The sequence below is a fragment of the Pezoporus occidentalis genome, unplaced genomic scaffold (genome assembly GCF_034315485.1).
Source record: "Pezoporus occidentalis ecotype Australia unplaced genomic scaffold, CSIRO_AGI_Poc_V1 ctg74, whole genome shotgun sequence".
Classification (NCBI taxonomy): Eukaryota; Metazoa; Chordata; class Aves; order Psittaciformes; family Psittacidae; genus Pezoporus; species Pezoporus occidentalis.
In genome coordinates, this window is record NW_026916093.1 from 527,613 (window position 1) to 549,976 (window position 22,364).

General features: G+C 48.4%; 1 protein-coding gene across 2 annotated transcripts; it reads left to right on the plus strand.

The window, feature by feature from the left end:
• The first annotated feature begins 1,641 nt into the window (after positions 1-1,641).
• Positions 1,642-14,666, plus strand: DRD3 (dopamine receptor D3). Of its 2 annotated transcripts, none has more exons than XM_062601993.1 (7): positions 1,642-1,740; positions 3,742-4,033; positions 9,013-9,125; positions 10,252-10,394; positions 11,428-11,624; positions 12,506-12,851; positions 13,687-14,666. In XM_062601993.1, exons 2-7 carry the CDS (start codon positions 3,752-3,754, stop codon positions 13,881-13,883), a joined length of 1,278 nt encoding a protein of 425 aa, XP_062457977.1. In that variant the 5' UTR covers positions 1,642-1,740; positions 3,742-3,751; the 3' UTR covers positions 13,884-14,666. The 2 variants fall into 2 exon arrangements, with proteins under 2 accessions (XP_062457977.1, XP_062457978.1); XM_062601994.1 differs by lacking the exon at positions 1,642-1,740 and adding an exon at positions 1,862-2,087.
• Positions 14,667-22,364: the final 7,698 nt, after the last annotated feature.

Sequence of the window (22,364 nt, forward strand, 5' to 3'; positions counted from 1 at the left end):
GCATCATCACGTGTGCTTTTCCCTCCGGTTTTAAGCACACGAGTGTGGGTGTGCTGGAGTCTTTCCAAGCTCACAGTAAAAAGCCTCTGCTGGGGATGGATGGGAGGGCTTCCCCCCTTCCTCAACTGCTCCAAGTGCAGCTAGCAAACACATTTTGCTGAAGATGAGCAGTATGGAATAGGTGACAGTAGTTCAGCTGCATACACATAAGCACAGTAAATACAGCCTATGCTACACCACTTTGGAGCTCCCAAGGGGGCTGTAAAACCCTTCATGGGTCATTTGTTCTATAGCCTAGAAGCTATATCCTCCATCAAGGACACCTGACCTGCAAATGTGTTACCTGTAGGGAGGAGGCAGTGAATCATGACACCCATTCAGTGCCATCCACCTTGGGGTACTCACTGCCTTGGTTATACGCCTTGGTGCTGATCAGCTCCCATCAAGCCCTGTAAGGGCATTTCCACCACCCACAGCCAGGCTGAAGCTGGTACTGTCACATCCCTCACACCTCATAGGTATGAGTACTCTCTACAGCACTTCTCCCACTGTTACCCACAAAGAGGTTGACCTGGGTGTCTGCAGTCAGGAGAAATGATTCAGGCAGCCAGGGTCCCAAAGCACGCTTGTTAAGGTAACTTATTTCTTAAACAAATAAACTCTGTTGTCTGCAGTATCTCCTCATCTCCTCACCCACCTACAAGTTAGTCCACGGCCACCCTGACCAGTGGGTGCATAAAGGGGAAAAGAACTTCCCCTCCTCCCTGCTGGGGCTGCAGAGCAGCTCCTGCAACTCTTGCATGCACGGGAAGGGAAACCTCAGCCTTGCAGCTGAGCTTCCTACACCCTCATGACAGTCCTCAGTGAGCCCCACTTGTGGTGCCAGAGTGGGTGATGGGCACAGCTGAACCCCAGGAGACAGGAGGTCCACTGGGATCATTTGTACCCCATATGGTTACCACAGTCCGAGGAGAACTGGGCCTTGAATGCCTGATCTCAGACCTCAAGGGAAGCCACATAACAGAGGTAGGGGCTGTAGTCATGCTGTGGCCATGGTAGATGCAGCATACAGTGCCCACAGGCAGGGATCCCAGAAGGATGCTTCCCTCGCATCACTGTCCTTCCTGGCTTCCTCCCTGCTTACCCAGCACTCTTTCATCTCATTTTTAAGGTAGTTTATGAAAGATTTATTTTCCCCAATTCTCTCCCATTTTAAAGCCATCCTCACTCTGATCGTATTTTTAAACTAACCGTTTTTAAGTGCGAGCTTCCTATCCCAAGCAGCACGCTCGCAGCATCCCCCAGAAGGCTTTTGCCTGTTTGCCTTCCACCGCAGAGCGGGCAGCTCGGCCGGGGCATCTCCTCCGTCTCCACCACAACACAGGCGCTTCGTGATCAAGGACAGGGTCTGGATTTGGGGTTCCCGCTCTCTACTTCGCCTCCCAGGCAGAAGCAGGTCTGTCCCTCACCCCTGGCTCCGGAATTAGCTGAGACCCCTCCGCCGGGTCCCTTTAGTAGCAGAGCAACCCCTCGGGCGCTTGAGGACGGGATGGGGAGCGCAGACCCCCGGCCCGCTGCTGCCGGCGGGTGGCGGTGGGGAGGCGGGGGACAGCCGAGCTCCGCCCCGCGGCTCCGCGCCGGGAGGGCGGCAGGAGGGAGCGGGTCGGGCCGGGAGGCGGCGGGACCGGCACCGAGACCGTCTGGGCGGCAGCGGCGGTGGCGCGGCCCCGCGGGCCGGCGGTAAGTCCTCATTGCTGACCCCCCCACTCCTCTCCCGCCCGGTACCGGAGGTCGCCGCATCTCCGCAATGTCCCCGCTCCGGGTTTCCCCAGCTTCCCTCGCCCCGCAGGCGCACGCTGCCCCTCGGGTGCGGGAGCGGCGGGCGCGGAGCAGCAGCCGGAGCGGGACCCAAAGCCGAGGCCACACTTGGACCCCGAACCCCTCCTCCGCACCCCACGCCAGCACCATGGCATCCGGATCAGGACCTGCACCCGGACTCCCCCCCGAGGCGGAGATCTACGGGAGGAGCATCCCTCCCTCTCCCAGCCGTCTGCTCGTCCCCGCGGTAGCGACCCTTGTCCCTAGGGGTAGGGGTATCCCGGCACCCCGGTGTCCCTGTACCCCTGTATCCCGGGACTCTGGTTCGGCAGCATCCTGGCTGCGGGCAGAGCCAGCAGAGCCACGGGGGTGTAGGGCTGTCCAGGGCTGGGGCTCCTGGCAGTGAGGAACTTAGGGGGGAACCTGGTAGGGAACATTGGCCTCCCGGTGATAGTTGAAAATAGTGCTTGAGGATGTAAGGGACAAAAGATGGGGCAGTAAACCCACTGGCAAACTGTGTAGTACAGCACCTTAAACCTCCTGGTTCTATTCTGTGCGCTGCTTTGTTCATTCCCTGTCGTGGCTTTGCTTATCAGCTAGGCACCCGCTTAATGTGGGTTTTTTTCCAGCACTACAGAACTGGCCTTTCATGTCCCCAGACAATACAGTTTTCCCAGAGCAGGAGCTGTGTCACTGCAAGGGACACTCACTGCAAAACAAGCCCTGTCTTTGGGTGGCTGCAGCAAAACTGTTTTATGAACAAACAGTCCTGGGAGTCATGCTATGGAAATCCTTCAGGTCCAGTGGAGGGCTCAACTTGGTCAGGGGCTGGCAGAAGGAGAGGCAGGCATGGGCACTTGCAAACAAAACCTGTGCCATAAGAGATTGTTTCACCCCAGTCCTGAGGGATCTGTGTTCATGGGGCAAAGGAAAGTTCAGTTTCCATCTCATTCTGCCCTTGTGCTCTCCCAACTACAAGCAGCAGGGGCAAGTGACACCCGTTTTAAGGGTGCTGGAGCAATTTATACCCATTTATACCTATTGTACAGCTACTCCTCCAGGAGTGCATGCATCATAGATGCTACTGTTCAAGGGGTGAGGTGGAACAAGGAGTAATATTTATACCATTGGCATTGCAATGTTTTGTCCTTGCGTTTCATATCTGTCACACTGATGAGGAGTTCAGCAATGAGAGCACTAGCAGAGGAAAAAAACCCTGTCATATACAAGCAATTAAATGTCACAGAACAACCCTGGGACAGCAGCCTTCATAGCCCTGGAAAAAATTATCCTCCCCTAAATCAACAAAGGATAGGTTCCTGAGCACAACCACGAATCCATTGTAAGGAAAATAAATGCTAAGTACCCTGTAAGCATCCATCCATTATTTCATCCCAAATGACAAGTTGGTTTGCTCTTCAGAGCAGGAAGCGCATCTTCTGGCCAGGCATGGAAAAGACAGAGCACACTATGGATGAAATGGGGCAGCACTGGTAGTTGAACTTTGGCAAGGTAGGTAGGGTACAAGCAGAGCATTATTTGAACAGAAGGCCTGGGACAGAAACGTGTTGCAGGAAAAGTGTACTTTCCATTTCCCTCATCAAAGAAAAGATGGTAGGTCCAAGCTACCTGGTTTGGGTAACTGTGTTGTGTTGTCCTCAGTACTACAAACTGTCCTTAAGACTGAGCTCTTGGCCGGCTGGCTTGTACTGTGCTGTGACTTTGGTGCATCTTAAAAGTACTGACACTTTCTATATATCTGTGTTGGTTGGTAAGATGAATCTCTCTCACACACAGGAGGTGAAATATTGCATTCTTCTCTTGGCTTAAATTCAATGAAAAACTAACAGGCGAAGCAAGACCATAAACATTCTGTCTGTATATGAGCAGAAAAAAACCTTACCTCTTTCTTCATCTTCTCAGAGGCATCCCCATGGCCCTCTTCACAAGAGCCAGCAGTCATCCAAATACCACCAACCCCGTTCCCTGTGGAGCAGACAACACTACGGAGCCTTACCTGCCACACTCACATGCCTACTACGCCCTCTGCTACTGCATCTTGATTTTGGCCATCATCTTTGGGAACGTCCTGGTCTGCTTAGCTGTGCTGAGGGAACGTGCCTTGCAAACCACAACAAATTACCTGGTGGTGAGCCTGGCGGTGGCGGACCTGCTGGTGGCTATTTTGGTGATGCCATGGGTGGTGTACCTGGAGGTGAGTTGGACAGAGCCCTGGGTGACATGGTCTAGGGTGAGGAATCCCTGCCCATGGCACGGGGGTTGGAAGTAGGTGATCCTAAAGTCCTTTCCAGCCCAAACCATTCTGTGATTCTATGATTAACAGAACTTCACCGCAGTACGAGTTTACCATGATACTGTATGTGTGATCATGTTCCCAGTCAAGTCAGTAGTAATGTTTAGGCTGATCTGTGTGGAGCAGTCCTGGAGCTGGCCTGCAGGATGTGTACAGTTAGGTTGTGTTACAACAAATTATTAAAAAGGGGATAATGGGGGAGAAGAGGAAGGAAGCCATTCCAACAAGACAGATTAGACTCTGCAATCAGATGGGAATTCAAAATATGTTCTTAAAAGTCAAATTTCATTGGACTGGAATAGTCCATCACCTCAAGCATATTCCAGTCTTTAATGAAATCACGATATGCTTTTGCATTAAACTTAGCACTCACTGTGGACAGGGTGAGATTGAGGCACATCTGTTGAGCAGCCTCTGCCCCCATGCAGTACTGTGGTCACAATTTGTGAGCACAAAAGTAGCCCATTCCCTAGTTGTGTTTGAGACCCATTCAAGATTCATTTCTGTCTGTGAAGCTTGGATAATCAAAGTAGCTGATCCAAGAGTCACCCAAACAACAGGCAGAAGACCCCACACGCATCCCAAGCTACCATCCCATCATTGCACAGTATCTCCTAGAGAGCCAGACTGTAGGACTCCAGCAAGACTAAGATTTAAAAACCAGTCCAAAGTCATTTAGATACTTGCTGCTGTTTATGGATGAGCGATGCCACCAGTGAAGCAGAAATGGCATCATGCTTCAGTACACTATGGGCCTAGAAATTGCCAAGAAATAATTGTCTCCAAAACCATGTACAATACCTATTCCTCCACTGAACGTTTGCCACCAGGCATCTGAGACCTGGCCATTATTTATGGAGAAGCTAAAGGTGGAGGAATACCTGAGATTTAAATGTTGCTTGTGAACTTTGTGCTTTACACTCAATTTTTAGAGCCATCTGTGGCCTGGACCTTCTCCATAAAATTTGTCATTTTACCAATCATGCAAAGAACTGTGTCTTTCTGAAAGGCCTCTTGGGAAGGCTGTGATAGATCAACTAGAGGAACATTTTATAGTCTCAAAATCCTCATCTCCACCTAGTGAAGTTTATGGCATAAAAATGTGTTCAAGACTGTGTCTAGCGATCTCCTGGGGTCAACAGGTAGGTCTAATATGCCAATTCTGCTACCCCATTTCTTTACTGACCTCTGATGCAGTGGCTGGTGCACCTGCTTGGCTCACCAAGATGTCCAAGACAGTGGCTTTAGGGTATCCTGCCCACTGGAGTTTGTTGGCATTAAACACCATCATACCTTATAATCATTGTATAAACGGAGGACATGTAGCAGCATGGCCTGGAGCATCCTTCTCCATCTTTTGACAACATCCAGTTCTACCTCCAAAGGAAAAAAAGTTTCTGAAGGTGGTTGTCAAAGGGAGGACAGACAACTGAGTTACTGCAGCTCAGCAGTTTACCACTCCTCAGCAGGCCTGACCACGTGTGTGTGCTCTTAGTTACTCCCACCATGCAAAACCGTAAGCAGCCATTTCACAGCTGCAGGGAGCTAACAGCACCCCCAAGAAGATCACTCTTAAACACGAAACACTTAACTGAGCATGCTTAGATGCACCACTACTCAGATGCCTGTCATCACCTGATGCAACTTCATATTCCTACTTTCCCCCCATGTGTTCCTCAATACAGCATCATCATACGTATCTGATTTACAGACATTCTTTTGTTTATTTGCAAGGATTCGGGAGAGTGATGGATTTACATAAGCTCATGAATGCACATAAACTGGAAGACTCCTTTACAGTTGGAAAGTTTAAAATAATAATACTGCAGTTTTGTGGATAAAGCAGATGAGGTGAGAACCTGACCTGAATAGTCTTTAGGGAGCTTTAGCATTGCCTTTATCAGAGCCAGGATTTCAACCTGCACTCTATTCCCACTTCTGTTGCATATGCACAGAGGGGTAATGAGAGACCGCATCAGCTCATCTCTCTGTGGTTTGCTCTTATCAACTGTCACAGAAGAACATTTGACCATCCACCTCACCCAGGCAGTTGTGAGGATTCATTCAATTAATATCTGTGATGTGCTTTGAGATTCCTGGACAAAAGGCATCAGAGGAGTAAAGAACAGGTACCCTGCTAGCACACGAAAACCAGAAATGCACACTAGCAAGTTCTAGCTGCTGTAGCAAAGATGAACAGAGCAATAAAAGGAATAGCAGAAATAGAATTTTAAAGATTATTAACAAGGCCTGTAATAAAAAGGCTCTTCTTCACTATTAAATTCCAGAATAAATTCTGGGTTTGCATTCAGTGCAGGTAAATATTAACTACTTCACTGACTTCAGCAGAGCTAGTGCCCATTTTAGAGGTTGAGGCTGGTGGAAGTGAGGATGGGTTTTAAGCCCAAACATTTTGATCTGTCAAGCATCCTCTTAATACAATCCACAGCTTAGTATGCAGGTGGCATGCTCTGAATGTGTCATCCCTAGAGGGTTCACTTCAAAGCCATTCCCACCACCACCTTCTCGAGTTTTAATGGTTCACATTCTTGGGCTTAAAACCTGAATGTGCTCAGGACCTTGGAAGCTCCCTCTGTTAAGTGCTTGCACATCTGCTGGGCAAGCAGCAGATGGCTTTCATGCAAACAGCTGGGACCAGCTCCTGGTGAAATACTCTTCAAACTCCACAAACCACACAAACACTGCATTGCATTTTGCCTCACACTACCAGAAACTCCTCTCACTGCAAACCGCTGCAAAGGCTTCCAGCAGTTACAATTATATATATATATACATACACATACATATACACACACACATACATATATGTATTTTGAGGTGGTCAAGCAGATCTCAAAAATCTGCAGCTAAAGCAAAAATGGTGTGGGGTTTCTTTGAAAAGTGAAAAGAAAAGCTTTAAGAGTTTGGGGCTTTTTTTCTTTCCCTGCTTTTTTAAAGAGAAAACAAAGAAGCCCCATAAGTATCAGAGAACCAAAGATGAAAGCATAGTTCTCTATTGCTTTCTGCAAGCCAATTCCTATTCCCCTGCCCTTCAATTCAGGGGTCCTAATGGAATACTGTTTTCTTCAGTACCCAAATTGTGACACATAGCAGCTGGGTGCAGCAGGCAACAGCCTAAAGACACAGCGCACCTCATCAAGTTTCTGTGCCCAAGTGCTGGCACACTTAAAACCATTTATATTTTCCATGATTATTTCTTGAACAGCTCTGAAAACAACTTGCACAGAGTGAATTCTGTATTTATACAAGTGCATCTCTCTGCAGAGAGCAAAGTCTTTCCTAGGCATCAACACTTGTTGCAGGGTTGACCCACTGCCTTAGAAGCCAAGCTTACTTGTGGCACCCTCTCCCACCTGAACTGGCATGGGTGTTTTTGAGTGGGTCTTGAAAGCCTCCAAGGATGGAGCCTGTACAGTCTCGCCAAGCAACTGGCTTCACTACCTCACTGTCCTCATGGTCAGAAAGTTCATCTTCATCACCAGCTTGCACCTTTCTTTCAACTATGCCTGTTGCCTCTTGCTGTGGAAAACCTGGCCCCAGCTTCATAGTTACCCTTCTCTAACTTTCTTAATAACCTCCCACTAGGGGACTGCCGTTAGTCCTCTACAAAGCCACCTTTTGTCCAAGCTGAACAAGCCCTGTTTCCTTAGGTCCTCACAGGACAAGTGCTCCAGGAACAAGCCCTGTTTCCTTAGGTCCTCACAGGACAAGTGCTTCAGCCCCAGGGACTGTCTTGGTGGCCCTCCACTGGACTCTTTCCTGTTTGTCAGTGTTTTTGCTGTACTTGGGCCACAAAACAAGTGGGTTTGACTTGTTTAGACCACAAGACTCCAGTGGCCTAAATGTAAGCAGAGACACTAGGAATCAGTGCCAGTTCCTGATAGCTTCCCAGGATCCAGCTGAACCAGCAGGACCTATGGGATTGAATATTGAAGGCTTTCTCCAGGCAAGGACTTCCCTCCCTCTTTCTCCCCTACCAGCACAGCATTAGATTTGTTTGCTGTAATCATCTAACAAGCTTATCTGTGGAAAGCAGGCTGACTCCTTGTTCGTCTCCTACAAGGAGGGAGTACTGAGGCAGACCACCTCACTTCAAGCTATTCCCCCCCCCCAGGAGAGCAGTTCCACACCGTGCTTGGAACATATTGTTGTCAACTGAAAACGTTATTATCAAGAACTTGGTGGCTAGGCCAAAAAAAAAGGAGCATTTCTCCATCACAAAGATTGGTCACAGCTAAGCTTTCATGATTGCACACTTCAGATTAAACACTCAAAACCACCAGAACAAAAGCTCAACATGGTGGCAAACCAAAACCCTTTATCTGAATAGCTTGTGAGTTCTCACTCAGGTCTAATAATCAAAATCTGTAACTGAGATAAAAATCCAAATAAGGCTTTAGAGAAACCTTGGGTCTCAGGTCTCTCTTTCATACATAAATGCATAAAATTTGCAGCGCTTTTCCAACTCACTGCCTGCAAGAGAACTCCAGCAGCTAAGCTGAGAAACTCTTCCAGCCCTTATTTTTTCTCAGATAATCCTTAATCAAAGGATATATACAGTGATACCAAATTTAAATCAATTTGTCATGCTGGGCCTTAAAGGAAGGGATAGCTGCTATCTATTTCTTCTCCCTCTATAAGAGTAACTAAAGGGCTGAAACTGAGGTGCGGCTCCTTCTTTGCAACCTACCGCTGTGTTATCTTGCACACAACACAGGTACCTCAGTTTCCCTCTGCACATCACAGTGGACATGAACTCATGTAGCTGTTGAGATACTTGGAGGAGACCACCTCTTTACACATAACTTATCAGGACTTGGTGCAGAACAAGGCTGACACTTTTGTGGTTGCTGGTGCAGGTGACCGGAGGAGTCTGGACCTTCAGCCGCATCTGCTGCGATATCTTTGTCACCATGGATGTAATGATGTGCACAGCCAGCATTTTAAACCTCTGTGCTATCAGCATTGACAGGTGAGAGCCAACAGCATCCAGGGGATAGTCTGGAGGTGTGGGACAACCCTGTACCACAGCATAGCAGGGACAAGGAAGTGGGATTTGCACAGGCAGCACTGGGGTGCTCAGGAGCACAAACCTCCCTGCAAGTCTATTACTGCTGCTACTGCTATTAATATGGCTTGGCCCACCATGTGCTTGAAGATGTCTGCAATTAAGGGCAGACAGGCACAAGCAATAAAACATCACCAGTAGGCAATCAACCACATCCTCATGCTTCTTGAAAGCAGGAACCAGAATTGGTTATCTAATTCCTACTGAGTCTTAAAGAGGGTGTCTCCTCCTGAAGACCTCACTCATGAAGTTTTAATGAACAAAATCCTGCCATACTCATAGGGAGGGGGTGATGATTACTGCTGTATAATCTTCAGCCTTGCCCTGCTTTTCTGCATCTTGAAACTTAGCCTATTTAAAGCCATGCCGAGGGCGGGGAGCCAAGACCTTGCTGCACATGGTACTGTTAGGACCGAGAAGTGGGGGAAGGAAAAAACACTGCATGCTGTACCTTTGTAATATGTAGCTAAAGGGTAATTGTGTGAAGCAGCTCTCAACGCTGGGTTGGTCTGGAGTACCAGCCCCTGGGCTATCCTAACGACAAGACTTCTGTGCCTTCCTTGCTGAGCTGCATCCCCTGAGGCACTCTGGCAGCTGAAGGCCCTGGACACCTACCCATGGGCTCTGTCAGTAGGGCCAACACCAGAGCGGGCAGCTGAGGCACAGAGTGCAGCAAGCTGTGGCTGCTCCGAGACTGCTCTTTCCCAGCAGTGTGCACATATAACCTTAGGGGCTTCCTGGGGTTTCTAGATCCATCTGGTATCCCAAACCTTGTAGCTTCACAATGCCAGCAGATCTGCAGAGTGTTTCTCTGCAGTGCTGCCAACTAACTCTGATTTCCTCTGTTCCTCCTCCCAATGCCCCACTTATCATTTCTACAAATTGCTGATCCCATCATCTGGTCTCCTTTCCTCTTCCATTTATTTCTTTACCACGTTCACCATCATGTTCCCTATGTGGCTTTCATTTCTCCTTTTAAAACCTGGTCCTTTTCCTCCCTCCCTCTTTCTGGAGCTGGTTTGGCCCACAGATACACCGCAGTGGTGAAACCAGTTCAGTACCAGAACAGCACTGGGCAGAGCTCCTGCAGGAGGGTGTCTCTCATGATCGTGATAGTCTGGATGCTGGCATTCGCAGTCTCATGCCCTCTCCTCTTTGGCTTCAATACTACAGGTAGGTGGCGTCCTTGAACAGCAACATCCAGTGAGGGGTTGAAAATGGAGCTGCCCTGTGTACAGGCAGGTCATTTAACATGGGTCCTGCACACTTTCCAAGTTACAGGAAATTTTGGGAAACTGGAAAGCACACTATGGTGAGAAAAATCTCTGGTGCTGAGCACATGTGCTATTGTCTTATGAGCTTGCCATTTACTCAGGCAGACACTGACTATTGCTCTGACGACAGACCTGTCTTCTTTACTGCCAAATCAATGTCCGTCAGAGCATCTGGACCTACAGATCCCTCCAGTCACTGGAGCAAATCTCCAGATATGCAGCACATCCAGGACACATCAGACTTACTGCATCTTGCTGATATCAACAGCTCCAGACACAGTTTTAAATGTGGTACAGGACAGATTCCTACCCAGCAAGGACTGCATACTGGCACTGCTTGTGAGAAATCTCCTTCCCATCCAGAAGGCTGCTTCCCCACCTAATCCCTTGAGGAAAGGAAACTCCTTGGAATCAGGTTGATCTCTTTCCCCTCACCTAGGGCAGCCCATTCTCCCTGGAGGCAGAGGGGTAGGAGAGCCTTCCTCCCCTCTGAGCCACAAGCAGAAGTCCTCTGCTCCCCATCCATCTTATATACAATGCTTGAGGTGAGAAGAGAACAGGGAGTGGGAAGGACTGCTGTTACGCTCCTTCCTGGTCCAGACAGATGAGGGTGAAGGCACACCTCTGCAGCCAGACAGCTCAGAGGCTGTCAGAGGAATAGGAGAAAGGATGGGAATAGACATGAGAGAAGAAAAGCAGGAAGATCCATGCTGCGTCATGCTAAATGGCCCTAGGTGGTCCCTTTTAAGCATCAGTTAGGTGAGTGGGTAGGACACAACTAATTTGGAACAACAGAGGTAAGAGATACATGCCTTAGACTGCCTTTGTCCACCAGACACCTTTCGGCTTGCATTGCTAGTACACCGAAGACCCCTTGTACTAAACCAAAGCAGCTCTCTCCTCTTTCTCTTTCTCTCTCTTCTCCTCCCCAGGGGATCCCACTGTCTGTTCCATATCCAACCCTAGTTTCATCATCTACTCCTCTTTGGTGTCCTTCTACCTCCCCTTCCTGGTGACCCTGCTGCTCTATGCCCGGATTTACCTCGTGCTCAGACAGAGACAAAAGAAGCGAACCCTCACCCGGCAGGGCAGCCACAACGCCAGCACCAAACCGTGTTATGCACACAAAGTAAGATTCATATGAATACAGAAGGAGCTGTCAAACAGGGCAGGGCATGCGTGATCTCTTCTGCTTAAAGGGTCAAAGCACAGAACAGAAAGCATAAAGAAGGGACATGGCATGTTTTCATTCCATCCCTCATCCATACACCATGATATTTGAGATGCAGAAGCTCCAGTTAAATCCTTTTCAGCCCTCTAGAAAGAGGATACTCCCCGTGTATCTCTGCTCTCTAGAAACAGGGCACAGGCTACTTCAGTATTTCTTCAGAGCAGGGCTTTACCAGCCAAGCAGAAGTCTGGCTAATTTCTTCACTTATCGATTTTAATGTCTTCATTTATTGGTTTTTGTTGTGTGAAGCTTTGTTCTCAGGGCTCCACAGGCTTTAGCCTAGATTATTAAACAAGAAAAACCAAAACAAAACAACTCTTCATCTGACAGACTTAAGAGGTCAAAATGCTTGTGGTGCACGGAGCATTTGTTCCACTGACCTTTCTAGATGAAATATCTGCAACCATGGGAACCAGCACAGCAGTTTGAAAGGGATTGCCTGGTCACGCATATCCACTTGTTTTACCCATTTCTCACAGTGAAGCTGCTTTAATAAAAGTGGGGAGGGTGTTGAGGGAAGCAGGGCCAACACAAAAGTACAAGTGTAAGGTTAGCAGAGCGGGTGTTTCAGCTCTACTTGTTCTCATGCTTCTCCTCAGTGCGATGGAAGCAGAGAGTTGTCCAGTGCTGGTTCACCCCTCTGATAAGCCAGATCGGTCTAGAGGATAAGGCACAAAACTTAAGAAGCAAGTGGGGCTCCTACAACTTTCCTTGTCATCCTTTAACCCAGTGAATGGTTTGGAAGGTTCCCAGCCCCTGTGTGGAATCCTCTTTTGCAGGAACACTTGGAGAGAAAAGCTTTGCCAAGCAGATGCCCAGGCACCTTTTCCCCCTGTCTCCCACTCAAATGCTCAGGCCAGGAGATGTCTACCAAAAGGAAGCTGCTGACTATCCTCAGCCTGCAGCGGTACCGCAGCTTCTGCCATGAGGCATCCCTCACCAAGACACCCAGGAGCACACAACACAGCAGGCTGGAAGAGAGGAGAAGAAGCACCAAGCCAGGAGTGGAGGTACGGAGGCTCAGCAATGGCAAGATCATCAGCTCTTTGAAGCTAGCACACCAGCAGCCCCGGCTGATCCAGCTTCGGGAGAGGAAGGCTACGCAGATGCTAGCTATCGTCCTGGGTGAGTGAGAGCCACTCTATCTAGTGGGGGCCAGGGGGTGATGGTTTGGGACTTGCAAGTTCAAGGAATCTCCTAATACAGTATTGAGCTTTAAAAAATGAAAGCCAAGCCCAGACTTCAGCTTTACTGCTCCACAAACTCAGGAGAGACAGAGATGGAGCATTTAGGGATCTAGGGAAATGCTCTCAGATCTTGAGAGACAAGTAAGTTAGTATTGTATTTGCTACGTTATGTTACCCTTTTGTTTTAAACCAGTGGCCAAAGATCCCTGCTACAGGCAGCAACAGCCAACATCTTTGCTTTCCCATTTCCTTTATTATAAAGCTGAAACAGTCCTAAGTTTCCACACATGCAGCAGCCCTCAGGTCCAATTACAGAAGGGGAAACTGAGGCAAGGAGCTTCAGAGGAACCAGCTCATAGAGCTGGATAGAGAAACCAAGGAGAACGGTGCCCCAGTCACCTGCCGGGGTCACCAGACACACCGCTTCCCCTCATTAACTTGGTAGTAGCAGGGAAGTAATGCAGCCTCATTGTAACTGATAAAAGCAGCTAATGCAGCAGTCTTTCCCCCTAAGTTGCGGCCACTGTCTTTTTGTCAATTGAGGCCACTTCTGAAGCTGCACCCATCCATTCACATACCTGATCCCAAGGAGCTGAAGCTCTTGCTAAGTCCCTCTGTCTCAGTAACGTCACCTTCAGCACCTCCCAAATGCAGACAAACGCATGGAAACAGTGAGAGGATGGAGGGAGAGGACACAGGTCAGTGCCCTCTACCTTTCTGAGTAGTTGTTTCTCTAAAGTCCTGGATTGTTTTCTCCCTCTCTCTAAACCCAGGAGCATTCATAGTCTGCTGGCTGCCCTTCTTCTTGATTCACATCCTCAACACCCACTGCCCATCCTGCCACGTGCCCCCAGGGCTTTACAGTGCCAGCACCTGGCTTGGCTACGTGAACAGCGCCCTCAACCCCATCATCTACACAACCTTCAACACCGACTTCCGCAAAGCCTTCCTCAAGATCCTCTGCTGCTGACCGCGGGGCTGGCACCGGGCTGCACGGGCTGCGGTTTGTGGTACAAGTGCTCCCCACTTCTGGGGAAGGAGGAGAAGACACAGAGGCAAACCAGTGAGTCCCTCAGCACTGGGCACTGAGAGGCAGACCCGGGCGTGCAATGCAAGATCAGCCACCACATGGGACCAAAGCAGACAGCATCTCATCTCCCTGCCTGTGGGCTGGGAATGCATTTGGCTTCCCAGTGCTGGAACCTCAGCCTGCAGAAGGCACCCAGCTCATGCACAGCAGTCCTAATAGAGGGCAGAACATGACCTGTTCCTTAAGGATCCTATCCCTTTAATAGTGAGCCAACTCAGAAAGAGAGCACTGATAGAGAAATGACAACATCCTTGTCTCTGGCAAAAGGCTTACCGATAGAACTGGGTCAGTCTCAGTGCTTGAGTAAATTGCCCCAGTTGCAAGTGAAACCTTCCCTTGTGCTGCCAGGTTGTATTTTATTGCTCCTTGCAAGACAGAGAGGTGGCTACCATCCCTCTGGTAGGTCAGGTCTCATGAGAAGCGTAGCACTATCACAAGCGTTCCCTCTCTTCCTAACCCAAAGGCCAGCGATAGATTGGCCACTACTTAACTACCACACACCCAGTTGTCTACTGGGGCCACTAACTAATGAATAAGGCCTAGGATAGCTCCAGTCATGCCTGCAATAGATTCAAACCTGTTTTTTTTTCACCTGGGACAGGTTGCATGCACCTTGCCTTGAAATTTGTTCGTGGTCTCTTTGGAACCAATCTCTGCACTCCTGTCCTCATTAGGAGCACTGTTAGGTTATGTGCTTGTCCTCTCCTGATAACTCCTGTTACAGCCCACACCTGGGGAACAGCTGTTTCAGTAACACCCCTCCCTGTAGGAAAGGATGTGTGTCACAGGATCAGACCTGGGACTCTCTGGCTCCCCTCACCGATATACCTGTCAGCACACAGGGCATCCATACATCCCAGCTTCCAGGAGCTGGCCAAATATAACCATGCCATGGTCTCCTTTCCCAGCAACATTTGACAAAGCCATCTCCAGTAGCTCCTGTATGAAAACACCAGACAAGCCCTGCTGTACCATTTAAGCTGGTCTCATGTCAGGGCACACTAATGTTCTCCTTGTATAGACAAACTTGACCTGAGAGAGCCTCTACACATTTCTCTCATTTCCACCCCCCTCACTGTATTGGATCAGAGGCTCCAGCTCTCACTTCCAAAACCAGGCTTAGCTGTGCTGTTAACCACACTTGTTTGACAGCTTTGGATGTACTGTGTGTGTTGTCTCTGCCTGTGTCCATGCCACAGCTCCTCATCCAGGAAGGGCTTCTTCTCTTTCCTAGTATAAAGCCAAACCCATTCTCTGCCTCTGGAGCACATAGCAGAGATCTAGCTGCTTCTCTTGTTTGTCTGGGCTTTGGGAGAAGATGCTTGTGGACAGCATGTGTTGTTTGCCTGCGGGAGCGCCCTCCATACTGTATTGTAATTGTCAATCTAATAAAACACAGATGTAACTGGAAGTTTTGGTACCTTTGTGCCCTTCCTTAAGCCTTTTCTCAGTGGTAGCCCTCTTAGCACTTTCCCTGTACAAAATAATCATCTGCCTGGAGACCTGTAATAGGCCCTCATTATTACTTGCATTTTACTTGTAGCTGGGAAAGAAATCAATGGCTGTTTTAAGCACTTCCAGCAGATGAATGCTGAAAATATGGTCAATCAGTTTCCCAGCTATGCCAGGCAGGCGTGTGGTACTGTTTACTCCATCTGCTCATAGGTGCTGGGTAACATGGGAGCTACTCGGCACACAGGATATTGTGTGAATCAGCCTGTGGACAGATTGCTGCTCAAGTAATTCTCATTAAAATGCTTCATAACACAGATCACCAGAGACCAGTTTCAGTTGCTTACTGGAAAGGTGGAAATAAGGAAAAAGACCTTTTAAAGCACGGCTAGGTCTGTTTCAAGCCCTGCCCTAGCATCTCTCAGGTGTCACGTTCACTCTGATCTTATTTGAATTTGAACTTGTTCTTCAGGCAGTGAATCCCAAGGTGATTCAGGATAGAGGTGAGGAAAAGGAGATGTGGTAGAAGACCAAGCAGTATTTTGGTACCCACACACCTCTGAGGGATGGGGAAGGTTCTGTATCTAAATATATAGTTCTTTGTTTAATAGTTAAGATTTGAACTGCGAGTCACAGAACTGACAGTGATCACTTGATCTATAACTATGGAAGAAAAGAAAAAAGGCACCACAAATCCCACCCATAATTACAATAACTTAACTCCAAAAGAAAACAGCATCTCCCCCCCCCCCCCAATACAGCTTGAGCTCCATGCCACATTTTACAATGCAATAAGAACACACAGGAAAGGCCAAGGAACAGAAGCAATCAAAGCTGCAACCAGTTGATGCCCCCCATCCCTCCCCAGCGAGCCAGAGGGACACCTGAGGAGCCCCCCAGGACCTCTGCTTCACACACACCCCCCACTCATGTACTTCCCATTTTTTAACTGAAATGCCTCCTCCTGACCTTCATTTTCAACATTTTCATCTTTGCTGTTTGCACCCCCCCACCTCACTCTGTGACTGACTGCAAAAGGAGAGGTGAGCCCTGACTGTGCTCTGCTGAAGAACCACAGGCTGTTTAGATGCTGGCATTCGCTTTAGAAGAGCTTTTGGAGAATGCAGAAAGCTCCTCTCTGGCAGAGAGAAAGAGGGAGCTCAGAGACTGCCGCAGGCTCTAGATATTTCCCAGTGTCAGGAGACCTGCTCTGACAGCAGAGCTGGGCAGACATGCAGGCACAGCAAAAGGTCCTGAAGCCTGTGCTCACCTTCACTCTGCTCCAGCTGGCAGCAGGAATGGGCTACCTAAAGTCGCCTATGCTGGATGCCGTTTGTAAATGAGCCAGCAGACAGAAGAGCCAGGAAGCATCTCTACTGTAGCTGAGGAGAGTTAAGCCCCTTCAGAGCTGAAGGAGAGCTGGCAAAACCCACTGGGAACAGCAGCCACCCCTGCAAAGGTACAAGGCAGCTATCCAAGGCTGCCTGTCTAGACACAATTACAGCACGCCTGAGAAATGGGCTGAAAAATGCCATTTATCCCCTGCCTTCACCATTTCTCCAGGCAGCCGTGTGCCCCAGCTCACAGAGCCACGGGCTCTGACTGAGCTCGTGTGTGCCAGCTCACGGAGCCACAGGGTCTGTTTGAGCTGCAGGAGCCCAGGCAAATGAGGCTCACAGTGAGTTATGCTTGCTCAGGTTAGCAGGCACATGCAGCACCACACAGCGACATGGACAAAGCCACAGGGGTACATCAATGGGAGGTGTGACATGTATGCATCAAGTTTACTGCTTCCATCTGTGATGCTGCAATCTGGGGACTCCTGAGCAGCACAACCCACCCAAGCACATGTGTGCACCTTCCCTTAGAGGGACGTGGGATCCTGTCAATGGCTGCAGCTTGAGGTGCTTTCACTTCAGTGCATAAAACACGTAAACAAAATGGCTTATGAATCCATAGTTCAGAATAGGAGTTTTTGATGAGTGTGTGACAGGAGCCTGGCTCTGGGCTGGGAAGGACAGCCATCCAGGCAGCAACCTGCTCTCCATGGTGTCTCTCAACCCGCAACCTCTCTGTGTGATAGCTATGATGATAGAGGGTGTTTTAAGATGAGTACTGATTGCCTGAAAAGGCAATGCAAGGCAACCCACCCCAATCAACTTTCAGTCACTCACTCCTACAAGCATGGCAGGCAGAAATAAGCAGAGAGCATCTCCATAGCTCACCACCACCCCTTCACAGACCACCAGAACTTTCTATTTAGGCTGCTATATGGTGTCTATCATAACTCTTTCTGTGGCTTGTTTGGATACAGGTGCAACAAGAGATGTCAAAGGATCAGAGCCCCACATGTGTGCCATGGTTCTCAGCTGTGTTCTCAAGGCCACAATTTACACTTCAGGTCTACCAGCAAAAGCACAGGTTACCCGTTACTAAAACCTTCAGTGGTACCAGGCACCCAACTGCAGCCATCCAGAGCTCAAATCAGCAGTTCTTACATCAAGCTTTACATTGTAAAAGGTAAACAGAGGGGAAACCATAAACTACTCACCCCTCTTGGAGACAGCAGGAGGAATCCGGTCACGTACTAAACAGGCGAACACAAAGGCGCACGGGGCAGAAGATAGAACTATCTTCTCTGAAGGAAAGCTGCCTACTGGGAAGGCAAGAGAATGATGGAGGAGGCAGATTTCACCTGCTGGCATGGCCCTGATGCTCTGCAGGTGATACTGCTCAGCTAAGATGCTCCAGCGCACCTTGCAGCAGCTGTAGGACATGTTGTATTAACAATCCCAGCTGCAGCCACGTGTTACAAACCGCTTTTGCAAACTACAACAGGGACAAAGCAAAGTTTTGCAGAAAATCTTATGTCTCCAGCTAATCCTCCATAGACTCCTTAGGGGATGGACAGGCCAGCTACTCAGCTGAGCTCAGCTGGACCCCACTGCGGGGCTAAGCATGAGTAGCATAGCACACTCACAGAGTCTGCTGTGTTACAGCTTCTCTGAGAGGAATCAGTGATGTGGGGACCTGCTTCCCACAGCTGGGCTCAGCACAACCTCTTCAGGCTAGCAGCTCCTCTGGAAGGGACAGCCTTGTGCAAGACAGAGCTTGGTTTAAGCTTGTTTGCAAAGCAAAGCCCCATCTCAGTTAGTTACTGATGTGACCATGTTTGAAGTTCATCTCATCAATGCCAGCATTTTGAGGAAGGATCAACAGGCTGCAGGCTGCTGATTCTGATGGTGCTCAGGAACATACTAATAGGAATTGCAGACATCTGGAGGATGCTGGTACCGATCTGATTAATTTCACCCAAGTCTACGATGATTTGTTCCCAAAATTACAGGCTCTGGCAGCCTTCAGCCTGAAAACACTCCTGGCTGTGAGGAGCCTCATCTCCCAGAGAGAATGGACATAATAGTTCTTTCTTAGACAAGTGCAAGCATCCTAAATCTGAACTAGCCTTTGAGTGAGCCATTGAAGTGAACTTCTTATCTAATTGTAATGATGAACTAACATAGTTGTCATCTCTTGGTGCTATCTTACCACCTGACCTGCTGCCTTAGGAGCAAAGGAAGGCTGACAAGGCTGCAGGCAATTCAAGGTGTGAGGGATTCAAAGCAGTGCTTCTTCAAAGTCAGCACTGGCTGCTAAGTACATCTTGCTGAATGACACTGAACAGGAGGTAGAAGATATACCCCTGACCAATCCTGCCTCTCAAATGCCACTGATCCAGCTGTGCTGTTACTCTCCAGTCAATCTCAATTCAACACAGAGCAGTGACCTTTCTTGTTCTGCTTTCCTGGCATCACTCATGCCAGTTCCTTGGTTTCACACCACCTCAAGCACCAGAACAGGAGCCCATTAACTCCGATGCCAACCACACCTTTCTCCAATGGGGATGCTCTTTCTCCCAGGCTCAGGTGAGAAATTCTCCCAAGCTTCTGTCAGTTTTAGTAAGTTTCACCCCACAGCTGTGAGCACGGCACATTGAAGAGCACAGATAAAGGCTACTTTGGACTGGGCAGAAGCACACTTACATTTCTTCCATTTCCATCTGCCACCCTGTGCCAGTGGGCTGCTCACCTTGCTATGCCTCAGCTGAGAGGCAGCAGCATTTCTGTCTGTGAGGGACAGGCAAGTGGTTAATGCTGCAGGACTCCCCTGAATGCACTGCGCTGTGAGGAACAGCAGAGCCAGGTTTCAGGATGATTCCAGCACTCAGTCTCAGGTCTGAAGGTCACCAGCATTACTCTGTATGCTCCTTTCGTGAGCGGCAGTATAGCAGCCATTGCTAAACTCCCTGAACAACAACAGAATGCTTCTTCCTCATCAAGGCGTGTGTGAAACAAGGGATGTAAAAAGGGACATGGCAGTGTCTTCTGCAACTTGATGCTGGCAATGCTACACTTGGGCATACTGCACAGCTCCCACTCCTTTCTTTGCTGGCCTTGCCAAATCCTAGTCATCCTGTTTGCCTATGCTCCTTCCTCCCAGACGGTCCATCTCCTGCTCCCTTCCTTGAAGATGCTGCATCTCTTTGAAGGCTTCGGCTGCCTGCCAGTCTCTGTTCTCTCCCATCTCAGTTCACTCAGCTTTGTCTGAGGAAAGCATCTGTCTTTTCTAAGGGTCGGTTTCCTCAGCTGTTTTTTGGCACATAGTAGCATTACATTTGACATTACATTGTAGATGGTTCCATTCTGGTCTGGAAGGGCAGCATGAAGAGCTCAGGACAGATTTGTGGCCTCTGCTGACTTCCTGCAAGATGTTGGCTACATCACTTCAATTACCTCATCAAAAGGTAAATCAGCTGCTCTCCTGTGGAAGGAGGCAGTAACGAGCACAGAGAATCGCTACAAAGACAGCTTCACGTCATGCTTTGTGATATATGTCTAATACCCCAGAAAAGGCAGTCAGCTCAAGAGCAGAAGGTATCACATACACAACACTGGAATGGCTCCAGGAACCCTGCAAAGGACCTTGAAACCACTCCTTTCTTTAGTGAAAATCTGTGCTGGGCCATTATATCTAAAGAATGTAGTTTTTGGATCTCTCCTTGAGCACCCATCCGCAAATCAACCTGCTCTGCAAGTACAAACAGGTGAGATACACCTTGTAGAGCCACAGGCAAGATCCATAGCCATTGCCTTTCCCAGCGCACTGGCCATCCCCTAGACCAGAAAAGGCTATGCACTGCAGCAGGGGGATAGGGAAGACAGGAAGCAGGCTAATCCTCAGCTGTCTGGCAGATAGAAAGGCCTCTAGTTATCATTTCTTTACCTATGGCCCTCTCCCCATCACATAATCTCTTACATTTTCAGGCTGAAGTCTGGGATAACCCTTGTTAACCAGACAACCCCTTATCCAAACCTGCTTCCCAAATGGCCCTGCACAATGTTCTGACACACAAATGGCTGCCAAACAAAGAGCAGGCTTTCTCTGAAGTTTGTGAAATGATGGCCAGAGAGCAAGGCCAGGAGATGGAGAAGGTAAATCCGAAGTGTGACAGCACATCCCACTGTGTTGTACCTTCACCTGACCGGTCTAATTAAATCATACAGGCGACAGATGTAGAAGTAACCAGGCAGTCCATCATCACCTCACTGTGAGGCAGGGAAGGTATTGCCTATTGCCTTTCCCAGCCAATGTGCCACTAGGGAGGACACTGTGCCCTCTGACAGATGCCACTCACACTGGCAACAGCAACAGGGAAGCAAGAGCATTTTGTTGCAGGAAGATGTTAACCAGTTTTGTGCCCGTGCCAACTTTGCCTGTCTAGGTCCAACTTCTCAAAGGGATTTAACTTCACTCTCCTTTTGTTTGAAAAGTCCTATCATGCCTACAGAATGTGCTTACGGAAAGATGGCTACGTGCTTGAACGTCTTTAGTAGTCTGTAGAAGTACCGCATTACCAGAAGAGATGAAGTCCCCGGTGAATTATGTAGATCACCCCCGATGCACTACAAATGAGACCATAAAACTGGCCTGCACCATCATCTGCTTTGTGTATGCATTCCATATCGCAGAGGTAACCTCTCTGAAATTACTAAAAGGAGGGTTTAAACATTTTGTTGGGCCTTTTGTCATGTCAGGTCATAAATAAAAAATCAACAGGGTTCCAGAAGGAAAAAAATAGCTTCCCAATACTTAAAACCACCTCTGAAACACCCCTGCAACCCATTTCTTTTATGCATAAACCCTCCATGATCTGAAAACCCTCTGGATTTCAAAGATGTAGAAATAAACAGAACACCCTGATGGAACACTTCCAGTCTTTGGCAGCTCCTGTAATCCTGTAAAGCCACAGTAGAGCAGAACTAGAAACTGCCAGATCAGGCTTGATACGACCCAACACGGACACCTTGTCCTAGTAATTTAGAGGATGAATGTGTGGGGGGAGAAATTACATATACCTGAAGGAAAGGAGAAAACATTTTAGTCATAAACCAATATGATCTTTTTTTCCTTAACACATTTTAAAGCACATCTTTGAAACTGCTAAAGAGCTGCAATATTAAAATAGCTCCGAAAGGAGTAAGTTACTGAGCAGAATAGCAATAAAGCGGTCAGAAGGGCACAGGACTTAGCATTTAGTATGCAGCCCTGCCAGTTACTCTCATCAGAAACATGAAGGATTTTTAATTGCCTTCAAGAGGAATGTTACACCAGAAGTTGTTAAGAGAAGGATGTTCCAGGCTCTGATGCTTTTGTAACACACCACCTCTTTTGTATTCTGCTCTGCTCTTTTGTATTCTGCCATTTGGGGAAGGATGGCAGTCAAGGATGTTTTTGCAGTCTTAAGTGCTAAGTGAAGTTAATTTAGCACAGAAATTTTTTCCACTCCTTATTCATTCCAATCTTCACTTCCCCATGAAAAGTTTAGAGTTTTTTCCATGTAGTTTTCTTCCC

What these genes read in the sequence shown, in the direction of transcription:
- DRD3 (XM_062601993.1), top strand. Translation starts at nt 3,752, where the DNA reads ATGGCCCTCTTCACAAGAGCCAGCAGTCATCCAAATACCACCAACCCC. An exon ending in TGTGCTATCAGCATTGACAG is followed by an intron (nt 9,126 to 10,251) that starts GTGAGAGCCAAC and finishes TTTGGCCCACAG; the next exon opens with ATACACCGCAGTGGTGAAAC. An exon ending in CTTTGGCTTCAATACTACAG is followed by an intron (nt 10,395 to 11,427) that starts GTAGGTGGCGTC and finishes TCTCCTCCCCAG; the next exon opens with GGGATCCCACTGTCTGTTCC.